This window comes from Cavenderia fasciculata (genome assembly GCF_000203815.1).
Source record: "Cavenderia fasciculata unplaced genomic scaffold Scf_Dfasci-G-o-33e01.r1-3, whole genome shotgun sequence".
Lineage (NCBI taxonomy): Eukaryota > Evosea > Eumycetozoa > Acytosteliales > Cavenderiaceae > Cavenderia > Cavenderia fasciculata.
Window position 1 is genome coordinate 1,311,232 of NW_004457734.1, and position 21,521 is coordinate 1,332,752.

At 32.3% G+C, this 21,521-nt stretch overlaps 12 protein-coding genes across 12 annotated transcripts; 6 read left to right on the forward strand and 6 right to left on the reverse strand.

The window, feature by feature from the left end:
* Positions 1 to 720: 720 nt before the first annotated feature.
* DFA_04767 (chaperonin Cpn10 family protein) lies at positions 721 to 1,139 on the forward strand (the record flags this gene model as incomplete). The annotated part of the gene is made up of 2 exons (XM_004360431.1): positions 721 to 723; positions 837 to 1,139. The coding sequence occupies 2 exons, from the start codon at positions 721 to 723 to the stop codon at positions 1,137 to 1,139; spliced, it is 306 nt and encodes a 101-aa protein (XP_004360488.1).
* Positions 1,140 to 1,652: 513 nt separating this feature from the next.
* Positions 1,653 to 3,048, forward strand: DFA_04768 (uncharacterized protein; the record flags this gene model as incomplete). Its single annotated transcript, XM_004360432.1, has 2 exons — positions 1,653 to 1,804; positions 1,905 to 3,048. The coding sequence occupies 2 exons, from the start codon at positions 1,653 to 1,655 to the stop codon at positions 3,046 to 3,048; spliced, it is 1,296 nt and encodes a 431-aa protein (XP_004360489.1).
* Positions 3,049 to 3,384: 336 nt separating this feature from the next.
* rpiA (ribose-5-phosphate isomerase) lies at positions 3,385 to 4,095 on the forward strand (the record flags this gene model as incomplete). Its single annotated transcript, XM_004360433.1, has 1 exon — positions 3,385 to 4,095. One exon carries the CDS (start codon positions 3,385 to 3,387, stop codon positions 4,093 to 4,095), a length of 711 nt encoding a protein of 236 aa, XP_004360490.1.
* Positions 4,096 to 4,225: 130 nt separating this feature from the next.
* DFA_04770 (uncharacterized protein) lies at positions 4,226 to 5,294 on the reverse strand (the record flags this gene model as incomplete). The annotated part of the gene is made up of 3 exons (XM_004360434.1): positions 4,226 to 4,564; positions 4,633 to 4,838; positions 4,919 to 5,294. The coding sequence occupies 3 exons, from the start codon at positions 5,292 to 5,294 to the stop codon at positions 4,226 to 4,228; spliced, it is 921 nt and encodes a 306-aa protein (XP_004360491.1).
* Positions 5,295 to 5,537: 243 nt separating this feature from the next.
* DFA_04771 (uncharacterized protein) lies at positions 5,538 to 9,696 on the forward strand (the record flags this gene model as incomplete). Its single annotated transcript, XM_004360435.1, has 3 exons — positions 5,538 to 5,546; positions 5,619 to 9,639; positions 9,683 to 9,696. The coding sequence occupies 3 exons, from the start codon at positions 5,538 to 5,540 to the stop codon at positions 9,694 to 9,696; spliced, it is 4,044 nt and encodes a 1,347-aa protein (XP_004360492.1).
* A 130-nt stretch (positions 9,697 to 9,826) lies between these two features.
* Positions 9,827 to 11,678, reverse strand: DFA_04772 (uncharacterized protein; the record flags this gene model as incomplete). Its single annotated transcript, XM_004360436.1, has 3 exons — positions 9,827 to 10,343; positions 10,428 to 11,377; positions 11,460 to 11,678. The coding sequence occupies 3 exons, from the start codon at positions 11,676 to 11,678 to the stop codon at positions 9,827 to 9,829; spliced, it is 1,686 nt and encodes a 561-aa protein (XP_004360493.1).
* A 313-nt stretch (positions 11,679 to 11,991) lies between these two features.
* On the forward strand, positions 11,992 to 13,032 carry DFA_04773 (uncharacterized protein; the record flags this gene model as incomplete). Its single annotated transcript, XM_004360437.1, has 4 exons — positions 11,992 to 12,082; positions 12,156 to 12,497; positions 12,565 to 12,767; positions 12,832 to 13,032. The coding sequence occupies 4 exons, from the start codon at positions 11,992 to 11,994 to the stop codon at positions 13,030 to 13,032; spliced, it is 837 nt and encodes a 278-aa protein (XP_004360494.1).
* Positions 13,033 to 13,126: 94 nt separating this feature from the next.
* gcvH1 (glycine cleavage system H-protein) lies at positions 13,127 to 13,579 on the reverse strand (the record flags this gene model as incomplete). Its single annotated transcript, XM_004360438.1, has 1 exon — positions 13,127 to 13,579. The coding sequence occupies one exon, from the start codon at positions 13,577 to 13,579 to the stop codon at positions 13,127 to 13,129; it is 453 nt and encodes a 150-aa protein (XP_004360495.1).
* A 293-nt stretch (positions 13,580 to 13,872) lies between these two features.
* On the reverse strand, positions 13,873 to 16,113 carry DFA_04775 (uncharacterized protein; the record flags this gene model as incomplete). Its single annotated transcript, XM_004360439.1, has 5 exons — positions 13,873 to 14,110; positions 14,192 to 14,744; positions 14,824 to 14,941; positions 15,045 to 15,422; positions 15,514 to 16,113. The coding sequence occupies 5 exons, from the start codon at positions 16,111 to 16,113 to the stop codon at positions 13,873 to 13,875; spliced, it is 1,887 nt and encodes a 628-aa protein (XP_004360496.1).
* Positions 16,114 to 16,393: 280 nt separating this feature from the next.
* Positions 16,394 to 17,335, forward strand: DFA_04776 (uncharacterized protein; the record flags this gene model as incomplete). The annotated part of the gene is made up of 1 exon (XM_004360440.1): positions 16,394 to 17,335. The coding sequence occupies one exon, from the start codon at positions 16,394 to 16,396 to the stop codon at positions 17,333 to 17,335; it is 942 nt and encodes a 313-aa protein (XP_004360497.1).
* Positions 17,336 to 17,468: 133 nt separating this feature from the next.
* gtf2h2 (TFIIH subunit) lies at positions 17,469 to 18,977 on the reverse strand (the record flags this gene model as incomplete). The annotated part of the gene is made up of 3 exons (XM_004360441.1): positions 17,469 to 18,097; positions 18,168 to 18,346; positions 18,412 to 18,977. 3 exons carry the CDS (start codon positions 18,975 to 18,977, stop codon positions 17,469 to 17,471), a joined length of 1,374 nt encoding a protein of 457 aa, XP_004360498.1.
* Positions 18,978 to 19,083: 106 nt separating this feature from the next.
* Positions 19,084 to 21,309, reverse strand: DFA_04778 (uncharacterized protein; the record flags this gene model as incomplete). The annotated part of the gene is made up of 6 exons (XM_004360442.1): positions 19,084 to 19,123; positions 19,209 to 19,569; positions 19,637 to 20,146; positions 20,234 to 20,736; positions 20,821 to 20,988; positions 21,071 to 21,309. The coding sequence occupies 6 exons, from the start codon at positions 21,307 to 21,309 to the stop codon at positions 19,084 to 19,086; spliced, it is 1,821 nt and encodes a 606-aa protein (XP_004360499.1).
* Positions 21,310 to 21,521: the final 212 nt, after the last annotated feature.

The window sequence follows — 21,521 nt, forward strand, 5'->3', positions numbered from 1 at the left end:
GATGGATGAATTGTCAGTGTTATGTGAATTATATGTATGAAAGAGTATTGTAGTAATAATAATAAACAGTAGTAATAAATATATATATACAAGGGAAGGTAATAATAATAAATACAAATATTAATGATTTAGGCTACTAAATGAATGCAATGCTGCAAATAGGGATTTGAAGTTTCTGTCAACGCGACACCCAGATATTTGCACACTTTTCATAGTGGTTTTGATCTAAGTGGAACCGCTTAAATACCGTTTCCCGAGCAGATCATTGTCGATATTTCTATCCTTAAAAAGATCATTGTGGTGTAGTGCACAGTCAATTCCGAAATGCCCTTAAACTCTCGGTTGTTGAAAAGTAAATGTATTGTGCAGTGTGTCGTTTAGTTTGACCAGACTTGATTGAAGACACAATAAACATCCGATAGGATAGGATGTCTGTACAAGACTGTATTGCTGCATCAGATACATCTTAAAAGTAATCGGTGTTTCTAATCCAATCTTTATTCGTTCATCCTCCTTAGCTGATAAGAGTTGTAGTTCCTCTCCTTTCAGCTGAGTGCCTCTTACACACAAACAATTTTGAAATTTTTTTTATGAGCCAAAAGTTGAACAACGAATGATCCCATCACAATGAAGACGAATGATCGAGCCTGATTTAGTAGTAGTCTTATTTAGATAGCTTTCATTAGATAGTTTAGATTAGATACATACACAATATATAAAATGGTATGTAATTTCTTACATATATACATCAAGAAGAAAGAGATCAGCAGATTTTGACATCAAAGGAAGATACTGACTAAAGATTCGATCATCAATCAAACGAAACAACAATATAGAGCGCAATCAAATCATTCAAACCATTATTCGATAAGGTATTGATTCAAAGAATCGTAAAGACAGAGTCAAAGACTGCAGGTGGTATCTATCTCCCAACCTCTGTATCGAACAAGATCAACGAAGCACTCGTCATTGAAGTTGGTACTGGAAGAAGATCAAATGCTACTGGTGCATTCTTACCAACCCTCCTTAAAAAGGGAGATCGTGTATTATTGGGTGAGACCAAAGGTGAAAAGATCAACGTCAATGGTGTTGACTGTGAAATCTTGCACGAAGCTGAAATCCTTGGTTTAATGGAATAAACAAACAATAATAACAATAGATATATAATATAGAAACTTATAAACATAACAACAACAACAACAACTCACATTCAAGAGGATGTGGATTATTACATTACATTTATTTAGAACAACAATGGATTCGAATCAACTAATTAGATGATTGGAAACATGATGATGATGATGATCCAGACTAGTTACAATATACAATCAACCAATGATCATTATTATATTATTTCCATTCCATTCTCCAAAGGTCAATTATCCAAAAGTGGGAAGAGAAGAACCTCCATCCATTTATTGTGGTGGGGGAGTGGGATCCAATATTGGACTATGGCAGGGAAAAATATCTGTTCAAAGGTGGGAGGGGTAAGGTTAGGGTTGTCTGTTCATAAGTGTAGTTTTAAATATTTTATTTATAATTAAAAAAATAGTGTTGCAATTGTTTGTTAATATTAAATTAATTCTTCTTTGTAACTTGGCAAGTTTATTTTGTTTTAATTTTATTCACAATCAATCAATCAAATACAAATAATGCAAACACTTAGTAAAATAGCATCATTTCTAAAATCAGCGTTAAAGGTTATAACCTTTCCACTGTTTGCATTATTGATACTCTATGAGAAGCTTTATAGAAGACAACAACAACAATGTACATTTAAAAGTTATCAGGATCCTTGTTTAGAGTATGTACATTCATGAATGAATTCTTTTGATTAGTTTCATCATCAAACTAACATTAACTTACTTACTTCCTTACTTCCTTATATACTTTCTCCTCTATAGGAATCAACAAGAGATAAAAGAAAAGAAAGGTGATTTATTAGGAGATGATGGTAAATTGGTTTGTTGTGGATGGTCAAGAAACACAATGTTTGATTATAATCCATCGGCATTATCATTGTATCAGAGAATGTTTAGATTAAAGGAATGGAGTTATTATGCAGTTGGATCAGAGACCTTTTACTTTGCAGTGGCTGCTGTTGATTTGGGTTATGCCATCAATTACCAAACCTTTTACATTGATTACGAGAATCCTGCCAACACTCGAAAGGATCAAGTTGTCATTCCCGGATTCTTTCGTCGTGGTCGATTCATGCCCAAAGATTCTTGTTTGGCTGGTAATCACATTCAATATAATTCAAAATCATTTAAAATTCATTTTCATGTAAATGATCATCCATTAGAAGAGGAGGAAGAAGAAGGTAGTAGTAGTACTAATCATCAACATGGAGAATGTACGACAAAAATGTTAACAAATGAATCAAAACATTTACATTTTATCGAAATGGCAAGTGAAAAGATGAAGACCAAAGTAAAGATGGAATTTGATGTATCACCAACCAGAGAATCGATGGTATTGGCAACTAGAATTGGAGAAAACAAATTCTATTACAATAGAAAGACTAATCTTATTCCAGTAAAGGGTAGTCTTTTAGTAGATGGTGTTGAGCATCTATCGGATCAGTATGATGGTAACAGACATAGTTTTGGTATATTGGATTGGGGTAGAGGAGTATGGGAGTATAATTCATTTTGGATTTGGTGTACTACTTGGAAGAGAATGGATGATGGTCGTACGATTGGATTCAACTTTGGTAGTGGATTTGGTGATCTTAGAAGTCACACTGAGAATTGTGTCAATATCGATGGTGTCATACACAAACTTGGTCATGTAGAAATTAAATACAACAAGGATAATCTACAAAGTCCATGGACTTTTACATGTCCCCATGGACGATTCGGCGATGCACCCATCACATTTACACCAATCACCAAGAAACTTGAAGTTGAGAATTTCATCGTCGTCTCTTCTCATTTCAGTCAGATCATTGGTCATTTTGCTGGCACTGTCATCCTAGACAACGGTGAAAAGATCACATTTGATAATATGTATGGATTCTCAGAAGTTCATTATGCAAGATGGTAAATGTAAAAATAAACAAACAAACAAACAAACTAAATAACAAAACAAACTAAATAATAATAATAATAATACTCGATCATCCAACCAACCCTCCCCTTTACCTTTTTAACTTTTGTATATAATAATGTAAAAAATAAAATATAATAAAATATAATAAAATATAAAACAAGCCTCTGATCGGCAATATAGTTTCTTTATACCGATGACTCCATTTTTTATAAATTAATTAAACTATATTTTTGGTGTGAAGGGGTGCAGTTCATTCGTTCATTGTCGTTTTGTTCATTCATTCATCTTTCAAAGTTAACACTTAATAATATAGATAAGATATATATAGAGATGTCGGATATAAAAGAAACATTAGAGAAAGCAAAGAAATTAGCAAGTTACAAAGCAGTAGATGATAATGTACGTGCAGGAATGAAGGTTGGTATTGGTAGTGGAAGTACGATCAAATATGCAGTTGATCGTATCAAAGAACTTGGTATACCATTGACATGTGTACCAACTTCATTTCAATCGACTCAATTGATCATTGCTGCTGGATTAGAGTTATCAGATCTATCTCGTACACCAGAGTTGGATGTTACTATTGATGGAGCCGATGAAGTAGATGCTCAGTTAAACTTGATCAAAGGAGGTGGTGCTTGCCAATTACAAGAAAAGATTGTTGCTGCATCGTCTAAAAAGTTGATCATTGTTGCCGACTTTTCAAAGGACTCAAGTCAATTTGGTGATAATTGGAAGAAAGGTATTCCTATTGAAGTTGTACCAATGGCCTATGTACCAGTGATGATCAAATTGGAACGTAGTTTTGGTCTCAAACCAGTATTACGTATGGCAGTTAATAAAGCTGGTCCAGTCGTAACCGATAATGCCAACTTTGTCATTGATGCTCAGTTTACATCGATCGACAATCCAGCAGATTTGGCAACCAAGATTAAAATGATTCCTGGAGTTGTTGAAACCGGTCTTTTCATCAATATGGCTGAAAAGGCTTATTTCGGTCAAAAAGATGGTACCGTTAAAGAAAGATCAATCAAACTCTAAATAGAACAAAAATAAAATTAAATGTAAATATTACTCTCCAAAATTTAAATTATTATTATTATTATTAATATTACTATTTATTTGTTCTGTCTGTGTTTTCTTTTTATTTGTTTTATTTATTTATTTTTGATTAATGTAAACCAAATCTATTTAAATGTTCAGTATCAGCAGGTTGTAATATCTTCCAAAGACGTTCATAGAATTCTTTACGAACGACAGGTACTTTGGAACGATCGCCTAGATAGAACTCGAAAAAGGTGGTTGCGAATCTTTGGTCTGTAATCTCTTTGACTGGTTTGTTGTCAAACAATACTACAAGAGTGTCTGCATCCTTTCTCAAAAAGTCAATTTCAGAGGTAGTTGGCATATCCATGTTGCCAGGGAACGCTGATTTTAATTGTTTCATTAATATTTCTACATCACCCAAATCCATTTGATATTTACGCCACATCATATCTGCCATTGTTCCCTAAAAAATTAAATTAATAAACAAATTAACTAACCAATTCATTCTTATCTATCTATATTTATACATACTTCAAAACCATTAAAGATATGATCCCAAGTTACTTTTCTAGTTGGTTTAATTTTAATACATAATCCAGTACCATTTGACATTAATTGTTCCAATACAACAGCTTTACCATTACAGAAATCAATTTGATCCTTTTTTGAGTGTTCCAACAATTGCTTTTTAGCTTCAGATTCATTAATATACATTCCAATTGAATAAACATTGAATTCTTAAAGAATATTTAAAAAGGAAGGAAGGTTAGTTAATCTCTTTTTTGACATTGAGAGTTTATGATTAATTTCTTCATACTAAACATTGTTAAAGCACGAGTACCAACAACAACCAATCTATATTCATCATTGCCTATCAAATATTTAGGATACTTGTAACCTGTTTTAATTTGTACAACATGGTTCTCGTGATCTTCAAAACATTCACATAAAGTATATCCACAAGCACCAATAACCAATGCTGCTGTCATTGTAGTACCAAAGTATTTATATCCATTGTCATGAGTATTCTTTTTATTATTGTCATTATTATTATTATTGTAACTATTGGTTGTATAATACTTTATAGAATTTGTATTATTATACTTGTTGTTGTTGTTGTTGTTGTTAATATTGTATACAACTCTACTACGAACAAGTTGAGTTGTCGTAGAATTGATTGATCTTCTTATCATTATTATTATTATTCCTTTCTATCTATATATTTATCTTTATCTCTACAAAAATAGAATCTGTACAGGAGACGAATGACTATACTTTTTGTCGTTTGTTCTGCTTTGATTCTTTGAACTTGCACAGAGAAATTTAATTAAAAAAAACATGAGAATATCTACCAACCCCTTCACATACTTTCAAACACACTACTATTAACCCAATAAATAATAATAATAATAATATCTATCTCTATCTCTATCTCTATGAACATTGTAAGTATAGATTAGTTGAATGATTGAAGGATAGATATATTGATACTTACTTTTGATTTCTCATGATTATAGAAACAAGATTTATTTAAAAGTGTAATAGGAGATAAAGGAATTAGATTGAATATATTCGAATGGGTACATTGGATAACAATTAGAGTCACTGATAGACCATTGACATGTTACACTAGACAATCTGTTAAACGGTACAATGATATAATCAACGTGACATTGGCCAAAGATGATGATGAAAACTTGGTTCGACTGGATACTAATCAATTGGCAGAGTTGATTAAATACAAGATACAAAGAAATGAGTACTCATTTCCAATCACTCAAGATACTTTAATACAAATATGTTCCATTTCAACAATGGATGAATCAATATTTAGATTGTTTTTAAATAGAAATGGTCATCTCTTTACAAAATATAATCTAGAGGAAATCATTCAAACGGTTTGTGATAATAGTGATACTTCATCATCATCATCATCATCATCGTCATCGACAATAAGAAATGCTCGTATATTATATAACGAGTTTAAAGATATTGGTATACAACACTTGGAATCTATAATCATAAAAAAGGAAATGATGATGGATCGAGAACGACATACTCTTGAAATGGTTAATACAATAGATGGCTTTGAATCAATTGTTTCTTCTTATCATAAGCGTATCAAAGTACCAAGAGAATCAAATCAAGATAACATTTCAAAAGATCTTTTAAATTCAACTTTAAATAGATTATGTAATAATAATAATTGTAATAATAGTCAACAAAATAATATTCAATTGATATTTAAAGAAATCAATGAAGTAATAGAAAGAATAATTAAATCTTTATCATCATCATCCACTTCAAATTTTAAAAATCCATCATATATTTGGATCAATTTAATTGTATTAAGAGTACTTGGTGACCAAAACAATACAAATAGGTTAGAAATAGTAAAAAACATTATAAAGAATAATACAAATAATGAAATAGTGGAATATCTATTCAAATTAGAGAATGAACTGTGTTTGGAGAATTGGGTGTTTGACATATTATGTAAACATGGAACTTTTGATCAAGTTGTATTTGGTAGTAAATTAATTGGTACGCTGGAAAAGAAAGCGTCATACAAAGCAATGGATTGGGCAGCAAATAAAGGAAGGTTGGATGTTGTACAATATTTACTAGATCACCGAAAAGAGCAATGTAGTCAAACTGCAGTACAAGGGAACCCACACTCTGACGTAGTAAGACTCATACTACAGTACAAACCGACACTCATGAAATTCGTTACTAGACAGTCAATACTAGTAATGGGTGATATCGATTTCCTTCAAGAGTTGGACGCTGACCAGCTCTTTGGCAAAGATCAATCCCATTCACTTGAGACACTGGTAATCTCACGAACTGTTGCCAAAGCAGTATTGACAAGACATTCACAACTAGCATCCATCAGGATGATCGATTATCTGTTCTTTACCTACACTGAACAATTTCCAGTCTATGATTTCATTTCAGAAGCATGTATGCTCGGACTTGAACAAGTGGTCTATCATTTACACCACATTTATTCAACACACAATAATATGACTATTACACCACACCCAAGTGTCAAGACAACTATATTTGATGATGCATTTCTCTATGGAATGAATCAAAATATTGTAGATTTTTTAATAGACAATAGAAAAGAAGGGTTTGGGCCTGAATCTTGGAAGGTTGTTGGTCAGAATGGTACGGTTCAACAATTTGAAATGTTAAAAAGATGGTCCCTATCACAAGAAAACATGGACATTATGATAACCAATTCAATTCGATATGGAAATATTGACCTTTATCAATATATTAAATCTAATATTGGTATTGATGAAACAAAATTTAAAGTACAAGATTTAAAATATGCAGCTAGATTATACAAGGATAAAATGGTTCTTTTGGGTGCTTCACATTTATCTCTTCAAGATTTAAATGATTTATTATTCCATTTATTATGTTTTGGTAGAACTGATATAGCTAGTCAAATATATCAACAAATTATAGTCAATAATAATAATAATAATAATAATAATCATATTGTTGGATTAACAGAAAACCAAATCAATTATTTGATTAAAAGGTTTGACCATCAAGTTGTCGATTTTTTGGTTGAAAATAATTTTTTAAATCAATCTTTTGTAGATAGTCATCGATTTAAATTATGTCATCCAAGTCTATACTATTATCAATCCAAATATTTATCAAAATATTTTTCAAACTTTAATAATATTTCTCCAATCATTGATACAATTAATAATAATAATAATAATATAAAATTACAAAATAATATTAAACCAACAACAACAATCAACGATCAAATAATAATTTTAAAAGTTTTAAAGAATAGATATTTGTTAAGAAGAATATTTAGATTAAATTCACCAGTTGCTTCTGTCTACAAACAATTCACATTTGATAGTTTAATTTCGTACCGACCAAAATTACTATTACTTTTGTTAAAAGCAAACCAAACGTCTGAAATTATAATTAGTAAAGAACAATTGGAAGATTTTTGTTGTAAAACAAACGATTTGGAACTATTCAAGTTGGTTTACTCGAGGTTCAGGTCAAGGTTTTCAGATAATTTTCTATTTTCTAAAATGGTATATACAAGACCAAGGAATTTAGATGTATTCAAAATATTGGCAAATCAGACAGACCCTGTTTTGGAATATAATGTCCATCAAATAGGGTTTAAATGTTCAGATGCTGCATTGTATCTTTACAATCTAAAAAGACTACCAGCAAGTATGGTACATGGACCATTTGGAACTAAATATTTCAACTATTCAAAATCTTTGGAAAAGGATCAATATCTTGAACTATTGCAATTGGAAAGAGAAGGATTGGATGAAAGGCAAAGACGTGCAACTTATAATGAAGATACACCTCTAGAGTTTTGGCAATACCATAACGACCAAAATAATATAAAATATTATGCCGAAAGAAACTTGTCTCCAAAGATTTTAGAGTTTCGTCTATATCATCCTCTAAAAACTCTTGAACAATCTACAGCAGATTCATTAGAAGGTTGGCAATTGACATTTAGTTACTATGCAAAAGAATCAATTGCAACATTGTATCATTTGGTCAAAGGATACGAATTCACCTCAGCTTTGCTTAGAAATTCATCAGTACTGGCTTACTTGATCAATGAACAAGACTATTTCCCATCACCAACAGGAAATTTCTTTTCAAGTCAGCCACCATCACATCTTTTATCAAAATACTATCTGCCCGGAATGATAAATCACTCCATCACACATCCAGTATCAACAAAAGAGGATTTGTTTGCTTTGCTCTATATGAACCACGATGTTTTGGATATTTATAGAAACATTGAACAATCTGGCTCTAGAATTGCCATCAAACACTCAACCTTGACCAGTTTACTGATCGCAAATATCCAAGACCAGGAACAACGAACAGAATTGGTATCTAGTATAAACCCAACCATGTTTATGCCAATTGAATTATTGCAAGCAATAGTAGACTGCTACATGGAGACTGACACTTACTCGCTTCCAATCCTCAAACATTTCTTGGGTCCAAAATTGAATGAAACTAAAATGGCTGATGTTGGATTTGATATGATTGGACTAATCAAATATACGTTTGCAAGTGCAAGAAATAATTCACGGACCTGCACCAACCATCGTTTTACTAGAATCTTTATCGACCATCTACTAGTGTACACATTGTCCAACTGCTCTATCGCCTATGTCTTACAACTATTGACAATTGTAAGAGATAGCGAAAAAGAAGTGGATAGATTGGTTGGAGACGCGCTCTCATCACCTAATTACGGCAGTGTACGTCAATTGGAGTTTAGCAAGATTTCAGATGATGGGGTTTATCAATTCTTTTTTGCCAGATTCCCATGTCGTGAGGAATACTTGTTTGCTCAACCATACATCAACCATCCCACTCAATATTCAGTTGTCAAACAAGTTTTATTGGATAAAGATCCAAAGGATTATAGATTTATCATCTATGCTTTAAAGTATGCCTATAGAACTGCCAATGTTCAAATGGCCAATGAAGCAATACAAGATTGTATTTGTATATTTAATGATGTTGGATCATCAATCAATGAATATGGTAGACGTAATAACATAGACATGACACTTGTACCAACTCAACACCCATCAATCTCCAACAACCCTGATATGGTTGAATTTTATCATAACAATTTTACCATGATGATTTCAAAATAAATGATTCTTCTTTTGTTCTTTTATTAAAATTATTATTGTTGCTGTTGTTGTTCTTGTTGTCCTTGTTGTACTTGTTGTTCCTCAACAATTGGTTGTTGTTGTTGTTGTTGAGAATTTGGACCAATAGCATAAATGAATTCTTCAACAGAGAAATCATATTTAACAAAGATTTCACCGGCTCTAGAGATCGAGTAGTAATCGGCAATGACGAGGGTGAGGCCATTGAGTTGGAGATTACGAAGCTTTTCAGATTCGTCGTATAATTTTTGGTAGGCTTGATAGACCTTGTCGTAGCCGTGTGTATATACAAAAGAGGTAAGGGTGGTCAATTCTTTAAGACCCAATCTAACTTGAACATAGTCACGAAGGGTTTCCATCTTTTCAGACAATTTCAAAACCTCAATAGTCTTGTCATGTTCATTGTTGATGATATCGATGAATTCATTAAACTCTACACGAGTTGAAATCTTTAATACACCATCCATATCAATATAATATTTGGATTTTCTTAAATTTGGGCAAATGCCAATTGTTAATCTATTAAATCTCCTACAAAAAATAATAAATAAACAAATAGTTAATATTAAATTCTATTCTTGAGAATGTTAATTTCTATTTTATCTAATTACATACTTTCCAGTTAATAATTTTGTAATTTGATTTTTGTTCTTGATTAAAACATTTTTAGAGAAATCTAAACAGAGGTCCATTTGATCGTGATTATTTAAATAGTGGTTTGGATCGTCTGTTGGATCATCGTGGAACATCCAATTGATAGAACGAACCTTGAGCAACTTGGTGAGCTCCTTTGAATGAGTGTCAAACTCTTTACGTTGGGTGATGTATTTTTCGACACGCTTTGCGTTTTCGTCACGCTCCACCTTTACCTGATCGGCCAACTCCTTGAGGTCGAGACGGTTGAGATAGCTAGCCCAAGTCTCTGAAGAGCTACGATCGAGATAGATGATTGGGTCGTTGGAGGCGTAATTGATTTCACTGTGGTTGAGGTTAAAAGCGAGGGAGGTAAACGACTTGTCCTTGCGTTGTGCCTCGGTGAGTGAGTCTCTCCAGGCAACATAGACATCTGCAAACTCTTGAAGAGCAAGATAGTTTTCTTGGAAAGAGTAGAGCGAGTCGATTGGGTTGACAGTCATTTGGACTTGCACCGATAGTTCTCTTCTCACCTTTTTGAGCATCATCTCCAAATCTCTAGATTGCTTGAATGAATCGTCACCAATTTGAACGGCAAAGTGACGATTGTCCAACAAAAAGTCTTTGATCGATCCGTTGCTACGTGGTTGGATAAAGCTGTCGACTTGTTGGATTTCAGTCAAGAAACGAGTTGCCAAATTACAGTAACCAAACAACTTTGACAATTGGTCGGGCACGTGATTTGGGTTTCTACAGTTCTCTATCATTTCAATATCGACACGTTTCAATACGTCCTTGCCCTCTTCCAATTCATCTGGAATAAAGAATGACAATGCATGTGGAATTTGTTGAGTATTTGGATCGGGTACTGGTCTTCTCTTGAATGCATCAATAATACCCATAATAATCTTCATATTATGTGAGTTTACTTTCTACAAACAAACAAAAAAGATAAGAATAGGTATGAGTCAGTTGTAACAATCTTTGTCCTCTATCTTTTTTTTTTGTTTATACCTTTTCCTCTGGATGAGCAGATAAAGTATCAGGATGAATCTTTAGATAGAATTGTTTGAGGATATTCTTTAACTTTGGTAATTCATTCTTTTCTCTATCGATCGTGGTAGAGTAGTGACGAACAACGGTTTGTAATTGTGATCTACTGCTGCTGAGTGTTGCAAATGAACTAGTAGCAGCTTTACTACCAATACTATACTTTAATATTGATTTAAACATCCTTCTCTCTTTCTCTCTCTCTTTCTTTTGTGTATCTACAAATTTGTAGAGTGTGTATGTGTACTAATACTACAATACAATGACTGCAAGCAAATTGCTTTCTGCACGAGAAAAACGAACGATCAGTACTAAAACTTTTTTTTTTTTTATTATTAAAACTCATTTCATCATCAGTCAACTTTATTATTATATTAAAATTATACAAAAATGACAATATTTTTATTATTATTTTAATATACAATATTGTATTTCAAAAGTTGTAATAGATGATGAAACAATTTTTTATTATTCAACCAATTTATTTTTTTAAAAAATGGAAGAGATAACAAATAGAGAACAATTAGAATTTATTTTGAAGAATGAAATTGATTATTTAAAGAGAAGAAATTCAATTTTAACTGATGGTAAATATAATTCATTCATTCATTCATTACAAAGTATAACAAATTGGTGAATATTTATTTCCTTTTCTTTTAGATAATAATAAATTAATAAATTTAGTAGCTGATTTTAAAAAATGTTTAATTGTATTTCAAAATTACCCAAATAATATTAAATTGATGGAAAAGAAGATAAATGAAATCAATGAGGTAGTTGAAATGGAAAGAAAATCAAAGGATAGATTATCACAAAACTATGAAACAAAGTTAAAGGAGAATGAAGAAAAACAAAATGAACAATTAAAATCACAACAAGAAACCATTGAAAAGCTACAATCAATTCTTGATCATTTTCAAACAGATTTAAATTATCAATCTTTAAATCATCAAAATGATATTCAAAATTATCAAACTCAAATGGAAGAGATACAACAAAAAAGTAAAGTATTCTTAAATTAAAAATACTTATTTACTATGATTTAAAACTAATAATTATTCTAATTTAGACTCTGAAAAAGAAAGAAGATTTAAAGAAATATATGACCAAAAAAATAGAGAGATTGAAAGATTACAAATAATTGTTGATTCAAAAACTGATGAATGCATACAATTAGAGATAAAAGACAAAGAATTGGAAAACAAATTAGTTGATCAATTAAAATTACAAAATCAACTTGAATCTTCAAAGAAATTAATATCTACTCAAAAAGTATGTAAATGAAATCTATATTCTAAAATATTAATCTGTTATTGATGGTGTCCTATATATCTAGCAAACATATGAAAAACAAATTGAAGATTTGAAAAGAAGAATACAAGAATATGAAGATACACAATACTCTACACCAAAGAAACCATCCTATTATCCACCACAATCCAACCAAAGCAGTAATAATAATAATAATAATAGTGGTTTTAATTCTTCTTCTTCCTCTTCAAATCAACAACGTAAATCCCATTACAGTTCCAATTGAAAAAAGTATAAAAAAGAGACAAATGTCTCCTCCAACCTATGATTTAAATATTAATCTTCTTCTTCTTGTTGTTGTTGTTGTTTATGTATATAAATTATTGTTCTTCGGTAAACTTTTTGTAAGCAGCTTCATCCATCAATTTGTCGAAATCGGCCTTGTTTACATTTGACATTTTCCAAATCCAACCATTTCCAGTTGGTTCTTCGTTGATGTCTTCTGGTGAGCCCTCGAGTTCGTTGTTGACAGATGTGATTTCTCCGGCGACTGGAGCATAGATCTCAGAGGCAGCCTTGGTGCTTTCAACAACAGCAATTGTGTCTCCAACAGCATGCTTCTTACCTACAACTGGGAGTTCAATGTAAACAATGTCTCCAAGGGTTTTAGTAGCAAACTCTGAAAGACCAACAGTAGCAGTGGTTGTTGTGTCCATTCTAGCCCATTCGTGGGAGGTTGAGTATCTGAGGGTCGAGTATCTTCTTACTGGGAAGACGAGAGCTGAACGAACTTGATTGTTACGTAATACTTTGGTGATGGTTGAAGAGAACATTGTGATAGATATATATACTGTACTATAGAAGGAAGGTAGATAGAGTAGAAATATAAACTGTTGCTTTGATTGAACACAATGCACATCCATAGGCAACGGGGAAGTGTGACAGCTCACGTTCACACAATTGTTCGAAAAAAAAAAAAAAAAAAAAGTTTGGTGCCCCCAAAAAAAAATCCCTCCCTCTTTCAATATCTGGAAGGTCGAGCTCCTTTCCAAAAGAGGTAAAAGAGACATATCTAGAAAGGGGGAAGGTTTGTTTGTATGTATGTATGTATGTATGTATATGATCATTAATCCTTTATTAATCTTTCTGCATGATAATAATGTTTATCGACCCAACCTTCTTGAGCATGGGTATCGACGGTCAATGCACGAAGTTGTTCTACAATATCTGGATAGTCAACATAACGCTTTACAATTTTAATCATATCTTTGGACTCTGGTGGAATTCCTTGTTCAACCATTTCTCTTGCCAACTTTAAACATGTCTTTGCATATCCAACCTTTGTTGTACCATATAATAATGTTCTAAAAAAGAAGAATAATTAATATATATATATTAATATTAATATTGATTCCTGCTTCAGGATTGATTTTTGATTTACATACATATAACATTTATAATCTGGTTTAATATTTTTTTCTCTCATTGTATGTAACATTTGAAGTGCAGATTCGAATTTACGAGTATGGCAATACAAACTAACCATGATACTGTAAGAGATGAGATCCGGTTCAATACTGTTCTTGGCAAAGTCATCTTTGAATATTCTTTCACAATCTCTAATCTTTCCAGAAAAGGCATATAATTTGAGGTATTGGTTCATGTGATAAGAGGTGATTGGGACGTCGAGTGTTTTCATATCGACCATGATCTGTTGGATACGTTCGAGATTCTTCTTTTGGTGGAATTTGTATTTTGATTTCTTGACATCGATTTGATTGTTTGCGTAACCTCCAATGACCAATGAAAAGACACGTTCATCTGGATTGTATGGGAAAAGATCCTTTCTCGTAAGGATATCATTGTATAATTTTTCGATGACTGATATTTCACCTCTCTTTGATGCCGACTTTAATAATGATGTATATGTAATAATATCTGGTTGATAACCATATAATGTCATCTCTTGGAATAATTCAAATGCCTTTAAATAATATTCTAGATAAAAATAAATAAAGATTAATAAATATATTCTACATCTTTAAAAGAATATTATTATATATAGTAGTTTACATACTGTTATCTGATCTTTTAGCACAACCATCAATTAAAGAATTAAATGTTACTTCTGTTGGTGTCATATTTAAATATTTAAATTCTTCATAATAATTAAATGCTTTTTCAATTCTATCATCCTAAATAAAAAAGAAATTAATTAATTAATTAATTTGATTAATAATCCATAACACTTTTCTTTTCTTTTTCTTTTGGTCTATTCAATATTATCTATCTATTTACCTTTGCACAAGCATCAATCATGACAGATAAAGTAACACTATCAGGATTCATTCCTTTAGTTTTGGCATCAGAGAATACTTCAATGGCAGTATCTATTTTTTTGTTTTTGATGAGACCATGAACCATGGTGGTGTAATTGACATGATCTGGAACGAGACCATATGTGTTTTCCATTACTTTTAAGATTTCAAATGGTTTATCAGTATCACCTGCATTCGAGTAGGCATTGATAACACCATCAAACATATGAACCGTCGGTGACATATTCTCCTTAATCACTCTATCCAATAATTTAAGTGCATTCTTGTAATCACCTTTTAAACCCATTGCTCTAATCGCTTGTGTATAGATTTTTGGTGTAATTTGTATATTCTTGTTCTAAATAAAATAAAATAAAAAATAGATAGAGTTTAAATTAATATATTGAATCATGTGATTGTTTTTTGTTGTTGTTATTGTTATGACATACATCTAAAAGTTGAATCATTTCAATTACTCTATCATAGTATGCACAAATACCCATTCTAGACATATACTGAATGACCTTTTGTTCGTTGAGAGGGTATTTGGTGAAAAAGACAGCAGGTGATATATCGGTTGTTTTGAACTCGTAGAGATGTTGTTTGCCTTTACCAACGATTGGGAATCGCTTCTTTATCTCTAAAAGATCAAAGAATGCTCCTTTGGTTGGATCTGACAATGGTGATGAAGTATCTGGTAGAGAGTGTGCAAGATCAATCTCTTGTGATGTTAAATACTCTGATATACTTTGTTGATTTACATTATGATTATTTGTATTGTTGTAATTTTCATCTTCATCTTGATCACTTCCTCTTTCAAGTACTTGTTTTGTACTCTTATTACTTTTACTAAATACTATTTTACTATTATCCTCTCTTTGTATTATATTATTATTATTATTATTACTATTGTTATTCGATCGACTTGAATAGGTACGATTATTGTATGTATATATATTATTAGTTGAAGAAGGATAAAGAATGAGACTATTAAATGTTGATGCTATTGATCTCCTCGAAAGATGTTTGAGTGACTGTATAGACAACATCTTCTTTGTGTGAACAGTTGATGAGAGATAAGATCTATCTATCTATCTATCTATCTAATCTACTATCTATCTATCTTAATATGTATGATGGGGAAGACAGCTAATTATGTGTAACGTAAAATTTGACACGACGAACGACTCGTTTTTTGTGTCATTATTAATTAATTTTTTAAAAGGTGGTGTCTTTCGCAAAGTAGTTTTATTCTCTTTATCTCTCTTCAACAACTTATATATCTGTATTTATCTACTTGGATAAAAAGAAGTTAATATATATTTAAAGATGCACGGAATGGTACCAGATGACATTGATTACATCAATGATACACCAACAATTCAAGAATATAAGAAACTCAAGAGAGTCATGAAGATCATGACCCAGTTCTATGTTGGAGGTAGTGCCACCAAGTTGGAGCAAGCAGAGTACTTTGAAGGAGAGTTGCAAAAGGTGCAGATGGACGAAGCACAGATCACCGCACAACTCGAGTCACTCAAGACGTTTGCACTCCACCCAAAGCGTAGAGAGTACGAAGAGGAACTCAACGAAGAGCTCGAGAAACTCTTTTTACTCAAGAAGAAGTTCACCACCAAGTCGGACGAGTTCCGTAAGCTCCACATCTGGTCCAACGGTATCGTCGATGTCACCAAGTGGCTCGAAAACGGTCTCGACGACTACTGCGTCAACCATCTCCAAATGGAACTCGGCAAGACCGTCGATGCCCCCGCCAAGCTCTCCAAGGAAGAGTTTTCAAAGTACAAAGAGGGTCTTGACGAGATCACCTACAATCTCCAAGAGTCACAAGACTTTTTCATGGCCTCGCTTGACGGTCGTCTTCGTCAATACCACATCATTGAAAAGGAAATGATCGAGGCTCAAATCAAGGTCATGAGCCAATTCCCACCAATGATCCCACGTACCTCTCACATCATCTCTGAACTCGAGGCCGATCTCGAATACGTCACCAAGAACATGGGCGAAGATCCATCAGCCATTGCCAAGCGTAAGAAAATGCTCGAAATGCACTCTGACTTTTTCAAGGTACTCCGTTGGTACAAGGACAAGATGAAGGTCCTCGGTGACGAATACGGTATCGTCGACCAAGACAAGCGTTCCGAAGAAGAGAAAATCAAGAATGCCATGAGCACTCAAGTAGAGTTTATGTCAAATCTCACTCCAGAAAATACTCCAGAGTTACAAGAATTAAAGAATCTTCATTTAAATTAAAGGAAAGATAGGTTTATTTATTCACAAACAAAATAAAATATACACATACACATAACATATTAATATTAAATTTATAAATACAAAATTAAACAAACAATTATTATTATTATTTTCCAAAAACTATGTTGCCTATTTATGAATCAACCAACATTTGATCAACTATTGATTGTTGTTGTTGTTGAACCAATTTATTATTATTATCGCTGTCATTATTATTGATTGTCGTAGTAGTTCTATTTTCTTCTTCTTCTCTATTATCCTTTTCATCTAAGAATTCTAAACCATTTTCACAACCAGGACAATTATGAATGGATTCATGAACCACTTGATCACAATCAAAACAAAATATTTTTTTGCAACGTGGACAACCATAGTTTAGATAGTTTGGTTTGATTGGTAATAGACATCCATAGCATTTTAGATTTGGTTGTATTGATTTTGGATTGACTTCTCGAAAGATTGGTACTTGGAAAAGGTGATGATAGGATCGAGCAAGATGAGGTGAAGAAACCAAAGAAAGTCCACATATTTGACAATCTGTAGGTAGTTCACAAAACTTGCTTTGGCATCGAGGACATGTATAGCCAACGTATTTAAATTGTTCGTGACAAACACACATCATTGGTGTCTGTGAAGTATGTTGTTGTGGAAATCCCATCTCTACCAATGCTGCTTCCACTTTACCAATGGTTGGTGGTGGTTGACAATGTAATATTAATGCTTCATTTAAATGATGTTCTGTTTCAATTACTTTCATTGTTCCTTTGGAAAATTAAAATTAAACATTAATATCATTAATCCATCCATAATTATCTTATCATGTTATATTTACCATTAGTTGCATCTGAAATATGTCTACAAACATATAATTCAGCGGCTAAATGTACAAATGATACTCTTATGTTTTCATTTTTCAAAGTTGTAATAGTTTTACTTAGATCCCCTGGATCACAAGTAGTCAAACTTGAATAAATAAATATAACTTCTCTACTACCATATTTTGGTACATAACTACAAATAGTGTAAAGTTTAGTAAGTTTAAACTTGAGTCATCATCATTTAATATTTATATTTACCTTAATGTAGCAATTGAAACATCTAAACTATTTTGAATTGAAGGGTCACCTTCAATGGTAGATGATACCATTTTCAATAGTTGAATGTGACGATTTGGATTACTTGATAGATCACTTATTTTCTCGGCCTTGCTATTCTTGGTGATGATGAGTGATAGTTGAGAGATGGGATTCTGATCAAAGAACTCTTTGATAAAGTTCTCTGCTGCAATGAGTACTGCTTGATGTCTATTTGGTTTGAGGTCATGTATTTCGAGTGATTTCGACAGATCGATCACCAGACACACATGTCTTTGCATACCACGACGAACACGTTGGTCATCCTTTAGTTGTCGACGTGTACGTGTGTCTCTGTCTTCTTGTAGTGATGGTCTGAGACCCTTTTCATCTTCTTCAATCGTCTCCCACGATCTTACAAACTTTTCCTCCCATTTATACTTTTGTGTACCTTGGTCATTGGTTTGCAGGACGTGATCAGTGTCTCCCTGACCATCCTCTGCGTCAAGAAGTTGTTTCAATCCATTATCATTTGCTGTATTGTTTGCTCCTCTTCTAGTATTACTCATCTATTTATATTATCTATCTCTTATCTCTTTCTCACAAACAAAACAACATAATAATAATAAACAAAAATGAATTACTTTTCCTTTTTGCTTTGATTCTTAATTTAATTTAAAATATAATGTTGCAAGTTGAAGATGCATGAAGACATCTATTTTCATATTTATTTATTTATTTTAATCAAAGCATGTTATAATAATAATAATAAAGATAAAGATAAAGAGATAATGAATAACAATAACATAGATTGTTGTTGTTGGTGTACAATGATCGTAGAGATGGCAGAGCTGACTTCACTCGAACTGTTATTGGGAGGAGCAATGGTTTTGACGGAATTGATAGAGACAATATCCTCAAAGTAAATATCACGGAGAGTGATTTGAATATAGTACAAAGTGTCTGGTGACAAACCATCAATTATGCAATTAAATGATTCACGTAATGTGATATTACATCTCTGTGTGTATGCACCACCGAGTGATGTAGAGAATGCAACAAATGTTTGACGTTCAACAGGTGTTTCAGTATCATTAACCATCCATGTAACATTTAAAGTTGTTTGTTCAGCTTTGAATTTAACATCTTCAATTATCAATACTATAGATAGAGTATAAATAATAATTATTAATACGAATAATATTTAGATTTAGATTTATATACTTACAAGTTTTAAATTGGAATAGGAAATAATTTGTTTGAGTCATATTATTGTTACGAGCTACTACTTGGACGTTATAACCACTTGGATCAATGTTATTGGTAATATTGACAACTACATTGGTGAGAGTAGTGTTGGAATAGATGGAACCGACACCTTCGATATCGACGTCATATGAACTACCACCTGGAACACCACCGGAAGCCGGATAGGTAACATTAAAGGCAGTGGTGTTGATTTGTTTGACCCAGATGTTTGGCTTTTGAAGTGCAGCGAGCGTTGTGAAAGATCTAATCGAATTGACAGGATAATCTACACATAGCACATTGATACCGTACGAGTAGGTAGTGCTTGGTTCTAGTCCATAACAAAAGAATGAATTGTTGGTAGGTGACGAGCAACTAACATTGGGGGTCAGAGTGATTTTAATGTTGCCAACTGAAGCTATACATGTATGGTTATAGATGAATGTAGCAGAAGTGGAAGTGATTATATCTTGTACTTCTAAAGTTGGGGCTAGATTGAAAAAAAAAAAAAAAATAGATTAATTAATTAATCTATTATTATTATTATTTTTAATTATATATAGGATGTGTGACATACTTGGAAGAGTTGTATAATTTTTAATTACATAATCGATAAATGGAGTTGGCATGTAATTTTCATAGGGAAGTGTGATACTAACATTCATAGAGTAACTTGTAGCTGCATTTAGAGCGGTAATTCGACATGAATTTGGGACACACATAGCTCCTTGACCGGCTGCTCCAGACGATTGCTTGTTTGCCAATGCGAATTGAAGGAACCAACGACTAAAAGGATTGTTTGCATAGTTAAAATAGACTGCATTTACACCTACTAGTGGATCATCCATATAAAATGGTATAGTGACCGTTACAAAGGGAACTTCGGGCCATACAGTCGCACATTTACCCAAAATTGTATTTTGGGCTGATTGGCAAGTGGGTGAACTTATCTGGAGTGAGGTATTAGTAGCACCATTAGAAGCCGATAGCATACCAAAACCAGTTTCAAAGGTTTCAAGTGGAACACATGCATCTGGTTTAATCATTATTCTGGCTGTATAAAAACCACCTGAACACTCACTGTTACAAAAATAGATAGTTAGATTATCATGTCAATTTAGAGTCTATATGATTATTTGTTCAAATGGTTCTATATAGACTTACGAATTTATGGGGTTTCTTTCATAATAATGGAATCCTGGAGTAGGGTACAAAAGATTATTGATATTCTTGATCATATAACTATTCAAACCCATTGCATTACAAGTTTCCAATGCAGTAGAGAATTTAGTAGCTTGACCAACTGTACAGCTTGCATCACTGTATGCATCTCTATTAATGTTTTAAAATTAAAATAGATTTTAGATTTGTTAATAATTATAAAACAGGAAAGAGTTTTTTAGTTGTAACTTACAATTGGTAATTTGAATTCAAATCATCGAATTGGTATTTAAATGATTTGTATGCGGTTCCTTCACTGATAGGGTAACATTGGCCTACTGCTACTGAGGATACTTTTACAAGACTTGGTGCTCCACAAAAATTATTGCTTGTATATACCAATACATGAATGTAAAAGTTTCCTTGAGCATTTGTTGTCAATGCAAATACACTTGAAAGAAATAAAATAGTTAAAAAAGAGAATAATTTCATATTTGTAATTAATAAATAAAGATATCTTTTTCGTTATAACAACAAATGATGGTTTAGTTGAAAAAGAAGGGAGGGGTAGAGCCTTCAACAAAACTTGGTTATTACAACGCTGTTGATTTTGTTGTTAATCGCCCCAATATCCATGCCTTTTTTTTTTTGGCATTTCATTGAATTGGATGAAGATCAAGGAAGAGATTTATAATTAATGTCGA